Source organism: Schistocerca americana, chromosome 3 (genome assembly GCF_021461395.2).
Source record: "Schistocerca americana isolate TAMUIC-IGC-003095 chromosome 3, iqSchAmer2.1, whole genome shotgun sequence".
In the NCBI taxonomy this organism is placed as follows: domain Eukaryota; kingdom Metazoa; phylum Arthropoda; class Insecta; order Orthoptera; family Acrididae; genus Schistocerca; species Schistocerca americana.
The window spans coordinates 359,321,436-359,343,525 of NC_060121.1; the positions used below are offsets into that span (position 1 = coordinate 359,321,436).

Below are 22,090 nucleotides of genomic sequence, written 5' to 3' on the forward strand. Positions count from 1 at the left end.
CTGAACAGAATTTTGCATTTTTGGCACATGGTTTTTTTTTTCCCCCTCCTTGGTCAATAACGGATTTGAAGTCGACAGTTGGTGTTGCGATAGTGGTGCCACACATCACCTCACTGAAAATAAACAATATTTTGTGTCTTATACAAAATTTGCTGTTTCTGAAAAGATTTCAATTGGGAAAAGAGGTGTAAGCATGTTGGCTCATGGACAGGGAACTGTAAAAATTCAGATTCAGTTTAATAATTCCACAAAGAATGCTGAACTGAGAGAAGTGCTTTATGTTCTTGAAGCAAGTGCTCACTTGTTCTCTGTAAAAGCAGCTGCATGAAAAGGTTTCTGCACAAAACTTGATGACAAAAGTGTCCACATTGAAGACAAAGTGACTGGTGAAACAATGATAACTGGTCATGTCAATCATGGTCTCTATGTTCTTGACATACATGTATCCAAACAATTCCAACCAGTTGAAGTGATCTTGGTGACATCGTCACATATGCTGCAAATTTATCATGAGAGATTTGGCCACCAACACAAACAACATGTAAAAGTGTTTTGAAGCAGATGAACAGCAATTTGGAAGGGTGCAAAGAAGAATTTTGTGATGGATGTGCAGAGGGTAAAATGCATAGATTGCCATTCAGGACTCAAATGAATCGACCAATGGTTACTGGTGAACAAATCCATGCTGATGTAAATTGACCCAAGACTATAGTATCTCTTGGAAAAGCTCATTACTATGTATGTTTTAAAGAAGACTTTAGCAAATTTCAAAAAATTTTCTTCCTTAGGCAGAAGAATGAAGTCAGCACTGTCTTGGAACAGTTCTTGAATGAAGTGAAGATGGATGGTCATATTGTTAAACAGTCCAGGTGTGATGGAGGAAAAGAATTTGACAACAAGAAGGTCTCAGAATTGCAGGCAAACAGAGGCATTGAACACTGCATCACCCCCACCTTACACACCACAGCAAAATGGTGTTGCCGAAAGAGAAAACTGAACTATGGAATGTGCATGTTCGATGTTGAATCCTAATAAACTGCCAAAAGAACTATGGGCAGAAGCATGCAGTACTGCTACATACCTTTTGAATCACACTGGGACGTCTTCTATTGAAAACAAACCTCCATATGAACTGTGGTATGGATGACCAGTTGGCAACCTGAATCATCTGACAATCTTTGGAACGGACTGTTATGTGCATGTAAACAAGAATTTTCGCACAAAGTTTGATGACAAGGCTGTAACATGGACATCTGGTTGGATATGTGAATGACAGAGATGGCTTCAAGGCCTGGATACCATCTCAGGGGAAGGTTGTGCTAAGTCATGATGTGAAACTTAAGGCTAAAGTTGTATGCAATCTGCAGACCAACATTACTGAATTTGAAGCTGCTCAGGATGAAACCATTAGACAAAGTGAACCTAATGAGACTTCTGATGAGGAAAAGGAATCAGAAAATGTCAGTCATAACAAAAGGCCAAAAGGATTAAGTGAGGAGGAAGAAGATTTAGACACAACATCAAGTTCCAGAGGAAGTAAAGGTTTAAGCGAGAAACAAAGAAACAAACGTGAGAAGAAAAAACCAGAATGGATGAGCAGTGGAAATTATGTGTACATAGCTGGAACCCCTAGCTCTTATACTGAAGCTTTGCAGTCTAGTAATAAAGTTCAGTGGCTGCAGGCTATTCATGAAGAATTGAAGTCCCTCAAAGAGAATAATACTTGGGTATTAGTTGAGCACCCAAGTGATGCACAGGTTTTGCAGAATCATTGGGTCTTACGTAAGAAAACAGCAGAAAATGAGAGTGTATGTTTCAAGGGTTGATTTGTGGCCAAAGGACATGTGCAAAGGTAGGGAATTGACAATGAAGAAACATTCAGCCCTGTTGCGTGCTGTAATACAATTCGAACCCTGATGGCAGTACCTGCTGCACAGAAAATGAAACTCGACCAGTTTGACATCAAAACAGCTTTTCTCAATGGTATCCTAGAAGAATAGAAGAAGATGTATACATGGAACAGCTGAAGGTTTTGAAGATGATGATTTTTTTTTTTTTTTTTTTTTTTTTTTTTTTTTTTTTTTTTTTTTTTTTTTTTTTTTTCATCAGTCTACTGACTGGTTTGATGCGGCCCGCCACGAATTCCTTTCCTGTGCTAACCTCTTCATCTCAGAGTAGCACTTGCAACCTACATCCTCAATTATTTGCTTGAAGTGTTCCAATCTCTGTCTTCCTCTACAGTTTTCGCCCTCTACAGCTCCCTCTAGTACCATGGAACTCATTCCCTCATGTCTCAGCAGATGTCCTATCATCCTGTCCCTTCTCCTTACCAGTGTTTTCCACATATTCCTTTCCTCTCCGATTCTGCATAGAACCTCCTCATTCCTTATCTTATCAGTCCACCTAATTTTCAACATTCGTCTATAGCACCACATCTCAAATGCTTCGATTCTCTTCTGTTCCGGTTTTCCCACAGTCCATTTTTCACTACCATGCAATGCTGTACTCCAGATGTACATCCTCAGAAATTTCTTCCTCAAATTAAGGCCGGTATTTAATATTAGTAGACCTCTCTTGGCCAGAAATGCCTTTTTTGCCATAGCGAGTCTGCTTTTGATGTCCTCCTTGCTCCGTCCGTCATTGGTTATTTTACTGCCTAGGTAGCAGAATTCCTTACCTTCATTGACTTTGTGACCATCAATCCTGATGTTAAGTTTCGCGCTGTTCTCATTTCTACTACTTCTCATTACCTTCGTCTTTCTCCGATTTATTCTCAAACCATACTGTGTACTCATTAGACTGTTCATTCCGTTCAGCAGATCATTTAATTCTTCTTCACTTTCACTCAGGATAGCAATGTCATCAGCAAATCATATCATTGATATCCTTTCACCTTGTATTTTAATTCCACTCCTGAACCTTTCTTTTATTGCCATCATTGCTTCCTCGATGTACAGATTGAAGAGTAGGGGTGAAAGGCTACAGCCTTGTCTTACACCCTTCTTAATACGAGCACTTCGTTCTTGATCATCTACTCTTATTATTCCCTCTTGGTAGTTGTACATATTGTATATGACCCGTCTCTCCCTATAGCTTACCCCTACTTTTTTCAGAATCTCGAACAGCTTGCACCATTTTATATTGTCGAACGCTTTCTCCAGGTCAACAAATTCTACGAAAGTGTCTTGATTTTTCTTTAGCCTTGCTTCCATTATTAGCCGTAACGTCAGAATTGCCTCTCTCGTCCCTTTACTTATCCTAAAGCCAAACAGAGCACTGAAAGACCTGAGTCGAAACAAGGCCCCGGGAGTAGACAACATTCCATTAGAACTACTGATGGTCTTGGGAGAGCCATTCATGACAAATCTCTACCATCTGGAGAGGAAGATGTATGAGACAGGTGAAATACCCTCAGACTTCAAGAAGAATATAATAATTCTAATCCCAAAGAAAGGAGGTGTTGACAGATGTGAAAATTACCGAACTATCAGTTTAATAAGTCACAGCTGCAAAATACTAACGCGAATTCTTTACAGACGAATGGAAAAACTGGTAGAAGCGGACATCGGGGAAGATCAGTTTGAATTCCGTAGAAACACTGGAACACGTGAGGCAATACTAACCTTAAGACTTATCTTAAAAGAAAGATTAAGAAAAGGCAAACCTACGTTTCTAGCATTTGTAGACTTAGAGAAAGCTTTTGACAATGTTAACTGGAATACTCTCTTTCGAATTCTGAAGGTGGCAGGGGTAAAATACAGGGAGCGAAAGGCTATTTACAATTTGTACAGAAACCAGATGGCAGTTATAAGAGTCGAGGGGCACGAAAGGGAAGCAGTGGTTGGGAAAGGAGTGAGACAGGGTTGTAGCCTCTCCCCGATGTTATTCAATCTGTATATTGAGCAAGCAGTAAAGGAAACAAAAGAAAAATTTGGAGTAGGTATTAAAATTCATGGAGAAGAAGTAAAAACTTTGATGTTCGCCGATGACATTGTAATTCTGTCAGAGACAGCAAAGGACTTGGAAGAGCAGTTGAACAGAATGGACAGTGTCTTGAAAGGAGGATATAAGATGAACATCAACAAAAGCAAAACGAGGATAATGGAATGTAGTCAAATTAAATCAGGTGATGCTGAGGGAATTAGATTAGGAAGTGAGACACTTAAAGTAGTAAAGGAGTTTTGCTATTTAGGGAGCAAAATAACTGATGATGGTCGAAGTAGAGAGGATATAAAATGTAGGCTGGCAATGGGGAAGGAAAGCGTTTTTGAAGAAGAGAAATTTGTTAACATCGAGTATAGATTTAAGCGTCAGGAAGTCGTTTCTGAAAGTATTTGTATGGAGTGTAGCCATGTATGGAAGTGAAACATGGACGATAACTAGTTTGGACAAGAAGAGAATAGAAGCTTTTGAAATGTGGTGGTACAGAAGAATGCTGAAGATAAGGTGGGTAGATCACATAACTAATGAGGAGGTATTGAATAGAATTGGGGAGAAGAGAAGTTTGTGGCACAACTTGACAAGAAGAAGGGATCGGTTGGTAGGACATATTCTGAGGCATCAAGGGATCACAAATTTAGCATTGGAGGGCACTGTGGAGGGTAAAAATCGTAGAGGGAGACCAAGAGATGAATACACTAAGCAGATTCAGAAGGATGTAGGTTGCAGTAGGTACTGGGAGATGAACGAGCTTGCACAGGATAGAGTAGCATGGAGAGCTGCATCAAACCAGTCTCAGGACTGAAGACCACAACAACAACAAAAGCCAAACTGATCGTCACCTAGCGCATTCTCAATTTTCTTTTCCATTCTTCTGTATATTATTCTTGTAAGCAGCTTCGATGCATGAACTGTTAAGCTGATTGTGCGATAATTCTCGCACTTGTCAGCTCTTGCCATCTTCGGTATTGTGTGGATGATGCTTTTCCGAGAGTCAGATGGTATGTCGCCAGACTCATATATTCTACACACCAACGTGAATAGTCATTTTGTTGCCACTTCCCCCAATGATTTTAGAAATTGTGATGGAATGTTATCTATCCCTTCTGCCTTATTTGACCGTAAGTCCTCCAAAGCTCTTTTAAATTCCGATTCTAATACTGGATCCCCTATCTCTTCTAAATTGACTCTTGTTTCTTCTTCTACCACATCAGACAAATCTTCACCCTCATAGAGGCTTTCAATGTATTCTTTCCACCTATCTGCTCTCTCCTCTGCATTTAACAGTGGAATTCCCGTTGCACTCTTAATGTTACCACCGTTGCTTTTAATGTCACCAAAGGTTGTTTTGACTTTCCTGTATGCTGAGTCTGTCCTTCTGACAATCATATCTTTTTCGATGTCTTCACATGTTTCCTGCAGCCATTTCGTCTTAGCTTCCCTGCACTTCCTATTTATTTCATTCCTCAGCGACTTGTATTTCTGTAGTCCTGATTTTCCCGGAACATGTTTGTACTTCCTTCTTTCATCAATCAACTGAAGTATTTCTTCTGTTACCCATGGTTTCTTCGCAGCTACCTTCTTTGTACCTATGTTTTCCTTCCCAAATTCTGTGGTGGCCCTTTTTAGAGATGTCCATTCCTCTTCAACTGTACTGCCTACTGTGCTATTCCTTATTGCTGTATCTATAGCGTTAGAGAACTTCAAACGTATCTCGTCATTCCTTAGTACTTCCGTATCCCACTTCTTTGTGTATTGATTCTTCCTGACTAATGTCTTGAACTTCAGCCTACTCTTCATCACTTCTACATTGTGATCTGAGTCTATATCTGCTCCTGGGTATGCCTTACAATCCAGTATCTGATTTTGGAATCTCTGTCTGACCATGGTGTAATCTAATTGAAATCTTCTCGTATCTCCTGGCCTTTTCCAAGTATACCTCCTCTTGTGATTCTTGAACAGGGTATTCGTTATTACTAGCTGAAACTTGTTACAGAACTCAATTAGTCTTTCTCCTCTTTCTTTCCTTGTCCCAAGCCCATATTCTCCTGTAACCTTTTCTTCTACTCCTTCCCCTACAACTGCATTCCAGTCGCCCATGACTATTAGATTTTCGTCCTCCTTTACATACTGCATTACCCTTTCAATATCCTCATACACTTTCTCTATCTGTTCATCTTCAGCTTGCGACGTCGGCATGTATACCTGAATTATCGTTGTCGGTGTTGGTCTGCTGTCGATTCTGATTAGAACAACCCGGTCACTGAACTGTTCACAGTAACACACCCTCTGCCCTACCTTCCTATTCATAACAAATCCTACACCTGTTATACCATTTTCTGCTGCTGTTTATATTACCCGATACTCATCTGACCAGAAATCCTTGTCTTCCTTCCACTTCACTTCACTGACCCCTGCTATATCTAGATTGAGCCTTTGCATTTCCCTTTTCAGATTTTCTAGTTTCCCTACCACGTTCAAGCTTCTGACATTCCACGCCCCGACTCGTAGAACGTTATCCTTTCGTAGATTATTCAATCTTTTTCTCATAGTAACCTCCCCCTTGGCAGTCCCCTCCCAGAGATCCGAATGGGGGACTATTCCGGAATCTTTTGCCAATGGAGGGATCATCATGACACTTCTTCAATTACAGGCCACATGTCCTGTGAATACACGTTATGTGTCTTTAATGCAGTGGTTTCCATTGCCTTCTGCATCCTCATGTCATTGATCATTGCTGATTCTTCCGCCTTTAGGGGCAAGTTCCCACCCCTAGGACAAGAGAGTGCCCTGACCCTCTATCCGCTCCTCCGCCCTCTTTGACAAGGCCATTGGCAGAATGAGGCTGACTTCTTATGCCGGAAGTCTTCGGCCGCCAATGCTGATTATTTATCAAAATTTAGGCAGTGGCGGGGATCGAACCTGTGAATGAATATGTTTTGATTATGAATCAAAGACGCTACCCCTAGACCACAGGTGCTCATCTTGAAGATGATACTGGACATGTATGTTTACTGAAGAAAAGTCTGTGTGGTCACAAGCAGGCACCACGTTGTTGGAACAAGCTGGATTTGAAAACAGTAGGGCTGATCCATGTCTCTTCTACCATCGGAGCAACAAAAATTGCTTATATGTTGGTGTTCGAGTATGTAATGAAGCTGTTAGCTAGTCAGGAATAAATAATCTTAACACAAAGGTTTTTTGTTACTTGCATATATTTGTTCCCTTCCTTTGCCAAGCCTGTATGCTGATACCTAAATATAACAGTACCTTCATAATTATGATGAATGGATGAAAAGTGTGTAGTTATCAGAGCTGGAAAGGGCAATATGCAGTTGTTTGTAAGAAAGTAGCATGGTTCTATTTAATGATCAGATATTGTTGATAATAATGTTATGAAAATTTTGAATAATTTGAACTGTCAGAAGATCAAAGAAAGACTTAAATAATTTTATGAAAATTTATACTGGAAGTTTAATGAGCTGCTTCTTTGTGAAGAACATTAATATCTTTCGTCACTGGGGTACAGTTCAATCCATTTCACCTTCCTTATGGTTACCTTTCGCAGTACATTCTATGTACACGGAAAGATCTTCCACATACATTAGCAGTAATTCTTTCCATATTCCATCTGTGAAGAATGCAATGAAAAACAATGCACCACATGTCTCTCAGTAATTTCAGTAATGCACCAGTAAGTGTAAACATTTTGTGCACAGTCTAAAGTAACACCTGTCAGGTGGGTAGGGTAATATTTTCAAATTGTTCACTGCTGATGTTATTGGTTATTCAGATACCTTCTCACCAGACAATTGAAACAAATGTTGAACAATCATGAAATATTTCAGGTCAGTATAATGAACTGTTGTGATACATCACACACACCACCCTGATGCCATTCAATTATAATAAGTCACATTGAACAAAAATCTATGGAAAACAAGTGAAAAAGAGAGAGCACACACACATTCAAGCACAGCGATTATGAGTAACACATTCTGATTCACAATAAGAAATAAGAGAAGGTGCAGAATATCTATGTAGGACACACAAGAGAAAGTTTTTCCATACAGTTTTGAGAAGTATCAATGAGAATTAGCTTCTCACTGAATCAGACTGAAGCATGGTAAGTACGGAAATAAGGAGGGAAGATTGGACTAAACATCCTAGTCTCACCCCTAAGGCACAATTTTGCATTCTGCCAAACTGGCAATTTACTATTCAAATAGCTCTACATTTCTCCAAGCTAATGCCACAATTTTCCAGCACGACCCAACATTCCATTTCCAAAAGCCACCCTCACATTTACCATTTACTGCAAGTGCAATGCTGCAGTTCGCTGTGTGAGTGAAAAACAATGATGATTTAAAAACAACTTTATAGAAATATTATGCATGTTTCTCTAAAACACCTGATTTTCTTACTTTACTCAACTCTATTAATACATTATAAGAGACTCATAATGCCAACAGGACATTCCAACATCCTACTCCCTTGAGATGCTTTATATTGATCAGTACTCCTTATGGTTAACAGTACATCAATATTTATAGTTAACGATACTATCTCAAAAAGAACATCCATAATACTGTATTGCATTTACCAGAAGAAATTATAATTGTAATAAACATTTTTGAACTTACAGCTAAGCGAGCTTGGTCTGCTGGACTTGCTGGGGTTGAGCCTGATAGCAACCCAGCAATGATCTGTTCATCTGTCAACAGTCTTCTAGATTTTGTGGATGTTCTCTAAAAAAGTGACATTTATGTATCTTTCAAATATCAAAATGTGTCATCTTAAAAAAAACTGCAAGAAATAAGTAAATTACTTAAATCATCTTTAGAAACTGGAGGAGAAGGAAATGAACAAAGAAAGGAACTAAGCCTGCAACAAGCCAGGAAAAACATATGATGTGTTATCACTAAGCATCTAATTGACACTATACTTAAATCATACAAATGTAAATACACACATCATAAAAAGGTTTGCATCACCCCAGTTCCCAGAACTCCTGAAGATTGACTGTGGATATTGTATCACAGACACAGTCCCTCTGAGTGTTCAGAGATGTTACTAAACCCACCCAAAGATATAAACAACCACGCATGAACAGCACCTATTAGACAGAGCAGGTCTGACAGCCGATCAGTTCCTGTCATTCCACTAGGAATGAGGTACACAGCTCATGTTGTCTGTAATTCAACCATGCCTAGATGGTCAATACCGTGGTTTGATCACATTTGCATTGTTACTTTGTGCCAGGAAGGGCTCTCAACAAGGGGACTGTCCAGGCGTCTCGGAGTGAACCAAAGTGATCTTGTTCAGACATGGAGGAGATACAGAGAGACAAGAACTGTGAATGACATGGATCGCTCAGGCTGCCCAAGGGCTAGTACTGCAGTAGATGACCACTACCTATGGATTATGGTAGGGAGGAACCCTGACGGCAATGCCACCATGTTGAATAATGCTTTTCAAGCAGCCACAGGATGTCTGTTACAACTCAAACTGTGTGCAATAGGCTACATCATATGCAACTTCACTCCCACCATCCATGGCGAGGTCCATCTTTCCAACCACGACACCATGCAGCATGGTACAGATGGGCCTAACAACATGTCGAATGTACCACTCAGGATTGGCATCATGTTCTCTTCACCGATGAGTGTTGCTTATGCCTTCAACCAGACAATCGTTGGAGACGTGTTTGGTGGCAACCTGGTCAGGCTGAACGCCTTAAACACATTGTCCAGTGAGTGCAGAAAGGTGGAGGTTCCCTGCTGTTTTGGGGTGGCATTATGTGAGGCTGATGTACACTGCTGGTGGGCATGGAAGGCACCGCATCGACTGTACGATTCATGAATGCCATCCTCCGACTGATAGTGCAACCATATTGGCAGCATTCTGGTGAGCATTCGTCTTCACGGACGATAATTCGCGCTCCCATCATACACATTTTGTGAATGACTTCCTTCAGGAAAACGACATCACTCAACTAGATTGGCGAGCTTGTTCTCCAGACATGAACCCTATCAAACATGCCTGGGGTAGATTGAAAAGGGATGTTTATGGATGACGTGACCCATTAACTACTCTGAGGAATCTACGCCGAATCGCCTTTGAGGAGGGACAATCTGGACCAACAGTGCCTTGATGAACTTATGGATAATATTCCACAATGAATACAGGCATGCGTCAATGCAAGAGGACATGCTACTGGGTATTAGAGGTACCGGTGTGTGAAGCAGTCTGGACCACCACCTCTGAAGGTCTCGCTGTAGGGGCTGGTGCAACATGCAATGCATGGTTTTCATTAGCAATAAAAAGGGCAGCAATGATGTTTATGTTGATCTCTATTCCAGTTTTCTGTACATATTCTGAAAGTCTCAGAACCAAGGTGATGCTAAAATTTTTTTGATGCGTGTGCAAGTCATTTTATGAAAAAAAATATTCCATGTATTCTTTCTTTTGAAACAGTAAAGTTCATTAACAAGACATTTCAAAATGAGAAGTACATACATTTTACATCAAGAACAGAATATAAAAGAACTACATCTCATCACTGTTTAGTAAACTGTAATTCAACTAGTTATAGGGAGATTTCCAGAAGCATAATTTGCAAATTTCATTTTTACATATTTTGTACATCACAAAGAAAATTCTGAATGTTTCATGTACAGATAGGTATAGTAGTACTGCCTCATTAGGCAGCTTATCCTTGTTAACATGTTAGGTTTTGTGTGTGGTCCAGTGACAGAATTGAAAATACAGTAGACCAGTAGATAAATTGAATGTAAGTTGCTTGTGGAACCTGCAGAAATTAGTGTTCAGTTCTATCCAACAACAGCAGTTACCAATATCAGCAGTGAGGAAATTCAGTGGAACCAATTGCAATCAGGATATACAAACTGTTACTCAGTACTAACAGCAACTTAATTGTAGTGACCGGAAAAATTTGCATTTTGTGATAAATGCAAAATAGATGCAAATTCTACCTCAAAATGCAAAAACGTGAAAATACTTAAGACAGTCTTTCATAGAAAATTGTATCCAGATGAACTATTTTATCAGAGATGGTTTGAAATTGCTTCATTTTCTGCATTTAAATATAAAAAATACAACCAATTTTCAGTTGTTGGTACTGGCAAAGCCCAATTTGGAAAGATGATGTGCATAAAAACCTGTTTCGTAAAATAAAAAGCACATGAATGCAATGATGTATCAGTGCCCTCAATGAATATAGTGCAATGAGAGTTGTGCACAGGTGAATGGTCTATTTAAGATGCACGCAGCATAGTGCAACACAGTACTCAACAATGGGACGTAGCATTTTATATGAAACAAACACTTACATTTGTTTGTTAGCTACAGCTAGAAAATTTGTATATTGCGGACACTTTTAATATGGCATATTAGGTGGGAGTTTTTTGAACTGTGGTTGCATAGAGTACTGGTAGAACTACACTTTTAGAAATGGAAAATAATTTGTCATGCTTTACATAGATAGGAGTCATAAGACACTTTACTTAAAATCAATATAGTAAATGGGACACCCCCAATATGTAAGGGTTAAATACCTGTGTGGTTGCCACCGTTCTTGTAGATCCTTTTGATTGTCCACTTAACAATGCAGCAAGGATCTCCTCATCAGAAAGCTTTGTACGGGTGGAATTTACCTGCAATTTTTATGAACATGTCATTAGGAATTTCCTGCTAAATTCTCCTATACATACATGTTCATATGTGTACAAACATATTGTGTTCTGTAAACATCAGTGTAAATGAGCATGCTCAGTGATACTGAGTGAGGTATTCATTTATTCATATAATATTCCAAAGAGTTCATCATCATGGAGGTGTTACATATTCCAGAGATCATTTGGATATCGCATAACTGCAGTTCTTAAAATATGTTAGAGTAATTGATTTTTATACACGTGCATGCTACACATTTGCAGAAAAAATTACTTAATTATCTGACAGCTAATAAGAATGTAATTGTTTTACAGTACAAAGATGCACACTTTAGATAGAAATGGGAAGATATAAAAGGAAATTAGAGAAAGAATTGAGCCAGCAGACTTTCTGTTTAAATCATAAGGAATTAGCTCAGCAATAGAGAGATATCAAAATAGACAAAGTTAGCTACATACACATATAATGAGGTTGACCTACGGCTATAAATCTGGGATAGTAAGTATGGGACCATAAGTTGTATCCAAGCAGCAGAAATGAGCTTCTTTCAAAAAATAGAAAAATAGGCTAAGAAAGGCATGAATCAAAGCACATCCATTTAGAAAAATTTAAATGAAATCCTCTGCTCCAAGATCAACAGCTGAAGTCACTTGGAAATGTCTAGCAAATGTTGAAAGGTTGCCTACCAAGATCAATGAAGCGTGTAGGGGAAGAAGGCAAGAGTGGATGAGGACAGCCAGGGACATGTAAAAATGGAGCAAAGTAGGCACTCCAGGACATCCAAGATGGAAGACTGTCAGCGAGAGAGGCAATATCCACAAATAGGCAAAGATTTACATTTCTCATACCCTAGGCATCAAGAAGTAAATAAGAATTGGATTAACAAAGAAAGTATGTTCTTTTTGTGTACATGTAGTTGCCAAGATAACTATAATTATAAACATGCTTTTAAGGTTGGCAGACAGTAAATCCATCAGTCATTTTAAATCACTGAGCAAATATTCAAAAATTTTGTTGGACCATAATTCACTCCTACTAGTATCACATTTACTTTTAAGGGAATGGATTAAAATGTCATAATTATGAATTCTGTTATTTCTTTTGAAATGTGAAGTATTATTCACAATAAATGTAATCAGAGAATGTATGTACTCTAAAGCTGCAGTTAAAATGCCTGAGTCTTTAAATAGGTGACAAGATTACTATGGATGAGTGCTGAATATTATTACTGTGTCATACTTTTATTCAATGAAAATTTCCTTTCCATTTGGCTGAGAATACGGTTCCATATGGCATTACTGAATGAAAATACATTACGTATGTTAATTTATTGCTTTTTATGACTGCACAGGGCTGCATCAATACCTAATTCATAAAATATGTGTATGTGTGTATGTGGTTGTATGTTCCACCAAAGTTCTGGACTGCTTGGAACAATTTCATCCCCACTTTGTACCAGGAGATTACCATGAGGGTAATACGGCTAACGTAACCCTATTTGTAAGGGTGGAACAACAAAGAGAAAAATCAAAGGTTCAGAGCAATACTATTGTAGCGAGCATTTCTTAAACTTTACAGTAATGATATGACAAATTGAAAGTTCCAGTATTTTCCATAAATCATCCTGAAAATGTACACCTGCAGATGTTGCTTTGAATGTACTAGTGGTCCAACGTTATTATGTACTTAAGAGCAAAAAATGTTCCAGAAGTTATTTGAGAGAGGGCATTATCAACAAAAGCATTGATGTCTGACATTAATGTCACTTACAATGATATTTCACTGAAATTGTACTACATCAGCATGTGCCTACAAATGTGAATCACTTTATTTCATAAATTCTGTTGGCAGTAACAATGCCTCTACCACATTTCTTATTTCCAGAACTTGTTATATTAAGTTAATTATGTTGTTAAATTAACTTAATTATGTCATGTATTGGAAAATTTGACTTGTTCCACATAATTACGAAATATTGTATTCATGATACATGGAACTAGTATTAATCTAAACTAATCTAATCTAATCTTACAACATACTCACTCAAATCATCACCAGTGACACAGAAAAAGCACTGGATTTTAATGAAGCAAAAGAACATGTAGGCTGCTGAACTGGAAATAGTACTTTGAAACATTTTCAAGTCATGAAAATAAATTATAGAATGGCCTACGAACATGAATTACCACTTTGTCTAGAGTTCATACATATTGAGACTGCTTTCAGTTCAGTTTCAGATCAAACTATGTTAGTATATGAATGGACATGCAGTGTATTTCACAATCCCTATTATAGGCTTGTAGGGGTTGTTGACGGGACTTAGCAGATAAAGTTTTGATCAGAACACCATGTCCATAATGCACTGTTTGATTGTAAAATAAGTTTGTCAATCATATGCAATGTGTGATTTTCATTAGCAATAAAAAGGGCAGCAATGATGTTTATGTTGATCTCTATTCCAGTTTTCTGTACAGATTCCAAATGTCTCAGAACCAAGGTGATGCTAAAATTTTTTTGTCATTTTATGAAAAAAAATATTCCATGTATTCTTTCTTTTGAAACAATAAAGTTCATTAACAAGACATTTCAAAATAAGAAGTACATACATTTTACATCAAGAACAGAATATAAAAGAACTACATCTCATCACTGTTTAGTAATCTGTAATTCAACTATTTATAGGGAGATTTCTAGAAGCATAATTTGTAAATTTCATTTTTACATATTTTGTACATCACAAAGAAAATTCTGAATGTTTCATGTACAGATAGGTATAGTAGTACTGCCTCATAAGGCAGCTTATCCTTGTTAACATGTTAGGTTTCGTGTGTGGTCCAGTGACAGAATTGAAAATACAGTAGACCAGTAGATAAATTGAATGTAAGTTGCTTGTGGAACCTGCAGAAATTAGTGTCCAGTTCTATCCAACAACAGCAGTTACCAATATCAGCAGTGAGGAAATTCAGTGGAACCAATTGCAATCAGGATATACAAACTGTTACTCAGTACTAACAGCAACTTAATTGTAGTGACCGGAAAAATTTGCATTTTGTGATAAATGCAAAATAGATGCAAATTCTACCTCAAAATGCAAAAACGTGAAAATACTTAAGACAGTCTTTCATAGAAAATTGTATCCAGATGAACTATTTTATCAGAGATGGTTTGAAATTGCTTCATTTTCTGCATTTAAATATAAAAAATACAACCAATTTTCAGTTGTTGGTACTGGCAAAGCCCAATTTGGAAAGATGATGTGCATAAAAACCTGTTTCGTAAAATAAAAAGCACATGAATGCAATGATGTATCAGTGCCTTCAATGAATATAGTGCAATGAGAGTTGTGCACAGGTGAATGGTCTATTTAAGATGCACGTAGCATAGTGCAACACAGTACTCAGCAATGGGATGTAGCATTTTATATGAAACAAACACTTACATTTGTTTGTTAGCTAAAGCTAGAAAATTTGTATATTGCGGACTCTTTTAATATGGCATATTAGGTGGCAGTTATTTTGAACTGTGGTTGCATAGAGTACTGGTAGAACTACACTTTTAGAAATGCAAAATAATTTGTCATGCTTTACAGACAGGAGTCATAAGACACTTTACTTAAAATCAATATAGTAAATGGGACACCCCCAATATGTAAGGGTTAAATACCTGTGTGGTTGCCACCGTTCTTGTAGATCCTTTTGATTGTCCACTTAACAATGCAGCAAGGATCTCCTCATCAGAAAGCTTTGTACGGGTGGAATTTACCTGCAATTTTTATGAACATGTCATTAGGAATTTCCTGCTAAATTCTCCTATACATGCATATTCATATGTGTACAAACATATTGTGTTCTGTAAACATCAGTGTAAATGAGCTTGCTCAGTGATACTGAGTGAGGTATTCATTTATTCATATAATATTCCAAAGAGTTCATCATCATGGAGGTGTTACATATTCCAGAGATCATTTGGATATCGCATAACTGCAGTTCTTAAAATATGTTAGAGTAATTGATTTTTATACACGTGCATGCTACACATTTGCAGAAAAAATTACTTAATTATCTGACAGCTAATAAGAATGTAATTGTTTTACAGTACAAAGATGCACACTTTAGATAGAAATGGGAAGATATAAAAGGAAATTAGAGAAAGAATTGAGCCAGCAGACTTTCTGTTTAAATCATAAGGAATTAGCTCAGCAATAGAGAGATATCAAAATAGACAAAGCTAGCTGCATACACATATAATGAGGTTGACCTACGGCTATAAATCTGGGATAGTAAGTATGGGACCATAAGTTGTATCCAAGCAGCAGAAATGAGCTTCTTTCAAAAAATAGAAAAATAGGCTAAGAAAGGCATGAATCAAAGCACATCCATTTAGAAAAATTTAAATGAAATCCTCTGCTCCAAGATCAACAGCTGAAGTCACTTGGAAATGTCTAGCAAATGTTGAAAGGTTGCCTACCAAGATCAATGAAGCGTGTAGGGGAAGAAGGCAAGAGTGGATGAGGACAGCCAGGGACATGTAAAAATGGAGCAAAGTAGGCACTCCAGGACATCCAAGATGGAAGACTGTCAGCGAGAGAGGCAATATCCACAAATAGGCAAAGATTTACATTTCTCATACCCTAGGCATCAAGAAGTAAATAAGAATTGGATTAACAAAGAAAGTATGTTCTTTTTGTGTACATGTAGTTGCCAAGATAACTATAATTATAAACATGCTTTTAAGGTTGGCAGACAGTAAATCCATCAGTCATTTTAAATCACTGAGCAAATATTCAAAAATTTTGTTGGACCATAATTCACTCCTACTAGTATCACATTTACTTTTAAGGGAATGGATTAAAATGTCATAATTATGAATTCTGTTATTTCTTTTGAAATGTGAAGTATTATTCACAATAAATGTAATCAGAGAATGTATGTACTCTAAAGCTGCAGTTAAAATGCCTGAGTCTTTAAATAGGTGACAAGATTACTATGGATGAGTGCTGAATATTATTACTGTGTCATACTTTTATTCAATGAAAATTTCCTTTCCATTTGGCTGAGAATACGGTTCCATACGACATTACTGAATGAAAATACATTATGTATGTTAATTTATTGCTTTTTATGATTGCATAGGACTGCATCAATACCTAATTCATAAAATATATGTATGTGTGTATGTGGTTGTATGTTCCACCAAAGTTCTGGACTGCTTGGAACAATTTCATCCCCACTTTGTACCAGGAGATTACCATGAGGGTAATACGGCTAACGTAACCCTATTTGTAAGGGTGGAACAACAAAGAGAAAAATCAAAGGTTCAGAGCAATACTATTGTAGCGAGCATTTCTTAAACTTTACAGTAATGATATGACAAATTGAAAGTTCCAGTATTTTCCATAAATCATCCTGAAAATGTACACCTGCGGATGTTGCTTAGAATGTACTAGTGTTCCAACGTTATTATGTACTTTAGAGCAAAAAATGTTCCAGAAGTTATTTGAGAGAGGGCATTACTAACAAAAGCATTGATGTCTGACATTAATGTCGCTTACAATGATATTTCACTGAAATTGTACTACATCAGCATGTGCCTACAAATGTGAATCACTTTATTTCATAAATTCTGTTGGCAGTAACAATGCCTCTACAACATTTCTTATTTCCAGAACTTTTTAGCACATGAATATGATAATACGTAAAAGCAACACAACATAAAAACAGTTCCCAGGAAAAAAATAAAGACTGTATGTTATATTTAATGATGATATTATTTTTAACACTTCATTCATCTTTCTTTTTAATATTACAAGCTTCCCCATGCCTCAGATTGGGATAGAATTCCTGGTAAACTGTTGGAACAATGTTGTTCTGGCAGAGGGGATCAGATCAGAAAATTTTTCCTCTGAAATTGGCATTGAGGATGAATATACACATGACAAGTCTTCCACAACTTGTTCTGTACTTGGGTTGCAACCTCCAAACTTGTGCATTAAATCAATGGTATTGTAATCTGGGTCATATTCATATTTAAATGACATCATCCATGGTTCTTCTTTCCTCACCATTATTACTCTTATATTAGACCCTCTGATCCTTTCACCATTTTCAACTTTAGTTCCATTTTGGACCTTCAATAAAGCCTCTTTGGAATAAAAAAATAAATAAATAAACAAAAAACCCTTCTGTTACACCTCACGTATAACATACCTTTTCCCATTTTGCTACAGCTGTGGTACATAAATATTCATGCCCTTTTTTGCTCTCTTGATAACACTGTGCATGCTGTCTCCTTCATTTTGGGTGCACCCCTTCTCAAGAAATATGTAGGTGGTTGGAGCTATTTGTAGAATACTCATACTGTACAGATACATGAAAAAAAGTCTGTTTCAGTTCTGACCAATTGTCAGAAAAGAAATAAACATTATGGCAGCCATTCTCACTTTGCTGCTTTAGGAATTTGTAGATCCAGCAAGCTATGCCCATGCTTCCTCTATGTCCAATTCCCTTATGCCACATGAAGCACATTCTCTTTCATATTCCTGTGTTGTAGATAATCATATAGTAGGTGCTCAGTTTTTGTGCACTAGAGCAAGAATACTTCACATTGTGAAGCGATGAGTACCTGCTATAAATCAAAACAAGCACACAGAAATGTACTGCCTGTTTGTGCCTTCAATTTGTCAGCATCTTTTCCTGCTCGAGGCATGTCTTTGTTTTTCAAAATTCATTGTATTTTCTTCCTCTAAAGCAGTTTTATTTTCTGGTTCAGCATTCTTGCAGACCTCATACTCATCACATGCATCCTTTTTAGGCTTGAAAAACCCAAGACTGTATTTTTATTGAAAAAACTATACATCCAAGCTGATCCATGTTTCTTCCTCTCCTCTTGGCACTTCTGAATGTACGTTCTATACATCTTTAGAATGCTGAGAGTGCTATCTAGGACTGCCATAGATCATCCTTTCTAATGTAGTGTGCTAATACTTTAACAAATGAATATATAAGATTACCTGTCCCTTCCATAATATCATCTGATTTTCGTTGATGTTTGGTCTAACTCACTACACCTTCTGGACTGGTTTTCCCAAAAATTGTTTTTATCCACTGATCAGTAATACCAAAGGTATGCAGAAACTTAGTTTTGCATACATTTAGCACTTGATATTCAAGAACTTGAATTAATGTATACTTTTTCCCTCCTGATAAGCTTCTTTTCTAATATTTCTTCTCCACTTCCACTCCTCAATCATTTGTTTGTTCAGTGAAACAAAATCATAAAAGCAGTTACGATAAAAGGTAGCTCAGGCTGACACAGGTGTGAGTGTGAAAAGGATCATAACAGCAGTTGCAATGCTATTACACTGATAATATATGGAATTTGCAGTTACAATGTTCAAGCATCTTCTTTGTATGCTGGAATAGTAAGCAGAGAAGTTATGATTTTGTTTTACAGACAAAACTTTAATTTGGACAATGCAGTGGCATTGTAGCTTCATTTTTTGCCAAAGTGTGCTACAACAGAACTGCTCTGAACTGTCAGTATGTAACCTTAAATTTACAATGCCTGGATAAATTTCAACTTGATATATACATCATTTACAAGCTGGAAAAATCTATTGTCAGAGTAAAAACATCACTAGTGTTGGGGTAGGTATGCGCGGAAGGTTACATACTAAAATAACTGAAAACAAATTGACTAATATTAAACCCGTAGTTTTGGGGGTTGAGGGACTCACTGACGACAGTCCTGATGCCATATTATATCGGGGTGGAGATAAGAAGGGGTGACTCACAGAGCACAAATCTGGAACTCTGAAAGCAATTGCAGCCATATTTGTTACACATGTTGTTGTTGCTGAATGAATGGTTTGGTGAAACTCTCCATGTTAGTCTACGCTTTACAAGACACTTCATCTCTGCATAGCTGCTGCAACATAGATTCACTTGAACTTTCTCTCTGTAGCCAAGCCTTGGTCCTCTCTCTACAATTTTTACTCCTCGCATTTCCTCCATTACCAAACTGACAATTTCTTGATGCTTCAGAATATGTCGTATCAACCAATCCCTTCTTTCAGTCAAGTTGTGCTGTAAATTTATTTTCTCCTCCCATTCGTTTCAGTACCTCCTTCTTCATAAAATAATTCCAAACTCTTAAATTTATATTTGATCTCAATCCTTCACTGTTCATATATTGGATTCAGTACAACAACCAGGCATGCAGTGACTAAATTGTTTATGTACCCACAACAAAGTGGTGGGCCACGTCAGGTCACAAGAAGAGTATTGTTGTGATGGATAGCTGATGTCAATGTTCTCAGAAGCTGATCATAAATGATGGGCAGTTTAAAATAAGTGAGGTGTTGTACAAAATACAATGGCATGATGGGAGGAGAGTTAATATATTTCTCATTTTGAAATATTTTACTTGTTATTGCTATTCTCGCATTTTATATCATCGAGACCTTGGCCATTTTCAGTTATTTTGCTCCACAAATAGCAAAACTCATCTACTATTTTAGTCTCATTCCCTCAGCATCATTGATGAGTGTGGTAAGGCATTAGAAAGTTACTTTAATAAACAATATATGTTGTCAATCTTTAATGCCAGTTAGTCATTACTGTCTGCTATAGAGGCAGTACATAGCTGCTTCTATACCTTAATGTCATTTTCATATAATTTATGCAGCTCAGAGCTTTCCCCTTCCGTGAGGCTCATTATTGTAGCACTTATCATTTTCATATGAATGCAGATTTGTCATCTTACTGTACAGGCCTAGGTATCCACCAATATTATAATGTTATATAAACAGCAGACTTTAAAATTAATAATCTTATGTGACGTGTAACACATAGCATGGAGTACATTCATTAGCAAATATTAAAATTTAAAAGTAGCATCTAAAGACAGCTCTTTTTATTGGCACATTATCATCATGAACTTTCTTCAAAAAAGTGTGGCACTATCAATATTTTTGCTCATAATAACAGAGCCTTTCCATGTATCTAAAAGTCATTTTTCATAATAGAAAGTAAAGAACAAATTGTGTGTGTGTGTGTGTGTGTGTGTGTGTGTGTGTGTGTGTGTGTGTGTGTGTGTGTGTGTGTGAAAAAGGGAGAGGCTTTAATAATGATTTTAATGATTTTCTCTGTATACCCGTTCTGTTGCCTTCTGTGTTGTTTTGGGTTGACCACCCAATAAGGACAGAAGCAGTTCTTCTTCACTTAGTTTCCCAGGTACTGGCAGCCCCTGAAATGCATTTGTAGTTACTTCATCAAGCAAATAATCAAAAGCAGCCAAGCAATTGTTCTAGAACTAAGACTTAGGCTACATATTTGAATTAACTGAAACAAGGTTAAATTTGTAAACTCCTCCTCACATTACACCAATTACTCTGCCATCTTTGAAATTTTAAACACTATTTACAAAGAGCATATCTGTAGTGCAACATCTGCATATGAATCAATAGGCTGCAGGAGTTGTCACAGGCGAGTCTTCCCTTGTTAGCACTGGAATTGCTAGTGGCAGAGATCATAGTTGTTTTGTCAAAGGTTTCATTAAATGTATGAATAATTTAAATGATAAATGAGAAACACAAACAATAAGTAACAAAAATGCCCAGTAAGATGAACAAAGTCATTTGAGGGCTGAAGGAAGAAAATGATGACATTTAAAGAAAGATGATTAAAACTGGAGGAAAAGTTATAAGAACTTGCAAACTTCTTTACAGAAACCATTACTAAAAATTAGAAGACTGACATAATTACTTTACTTCACAAGAGAAGAGGCAGAATGTGTAAAGACCCAGATCTATCAGCCTCCACTGCATACTTTAGAGGCAAAGTTACTTCTCTTTGCTGTTGATACAAGTATAGGAATCACACCTGACAAACAAGAATTAACTGATGAAATTGTCAATAATGTCTTTCAGAAAATTACTAAGTGGTTCCTTGTAAACAGACTCTCACTGAATTTTGATAAGACACAGTACATACAGTTCCATACAGTAAATGGTATGATGCCATTAATAAATATAGACCTTAATCAGAAGCATATAGCTAAGGTAGAATATTCAAAATTGTAGGTGTGTGAATTGATGAGAGATTAAAATGGAAGAAACACATTGATGATCTGCTGAAACGTTTGAGTTCAGCTCCTTATTCATTAAGGGTCATTGCAAATTTTGGTGATAAACATCTTAGTAAATTAGCTTACTACGCTTAATTTCACTCATTGCTTGATATGGCATCATATTTTGGGGTAATTCATCACTGAGGAATAAATTATTTATTGCACAAAAGTGTGTAATCAGAATAATAGCTGGAGTCCACCCAAGATCATCCTGCAGACATTTATTTAAGGATCTAGGGATATTCACAGTAGCTTCTCAGTATATATACTCTCTTACGAAATTTGTTATTAACAACCAAACCCAATTCAAAAGTAATAGCAGTGTGCA

General features: G+C 37.1%; 1 protein-coding gene across 3 annotated transcripts in view; it reads right to left on the reverse strand.

Moving 5' to 3' along the window:
- The window catches only part of LOC124605502 (mucin-17-like), a 208,214-nt gene that overhangs the window by 59,704 nt on the left and 126,420 nt on the right, over positions 1 to 22,090 (reverse strand). For 2 of the 3 annotated variants that reach the window (XM_047137234.1, XM_047137231.1), the window contains 4 exons: positions 20,788 to 20,880; positions 15,298 to 15,396; positions 11,517 to 11,615; positions 8,583 to 8,687 (listed from right to left, as the gene is read on the reverse strand). In XM_047137234.1, the coding sequence (XP_046993190.1) occupies positions 8,583 to 8,687; positions 11,517 to 11,615; positions 15,298 to 15,396; positions 20,788 to 20,880 (396 nt within the window). The remainder of the gene's footprint in view (positions 1 to 8,582; positions 8,688 to 11,516; positions 11,616 to 15,297; positions 15,397 to 20,787; positions 20,881 to 22,090) is intronic. The other variant, XM_047137232.1, reaches the window with a different exon arrangement.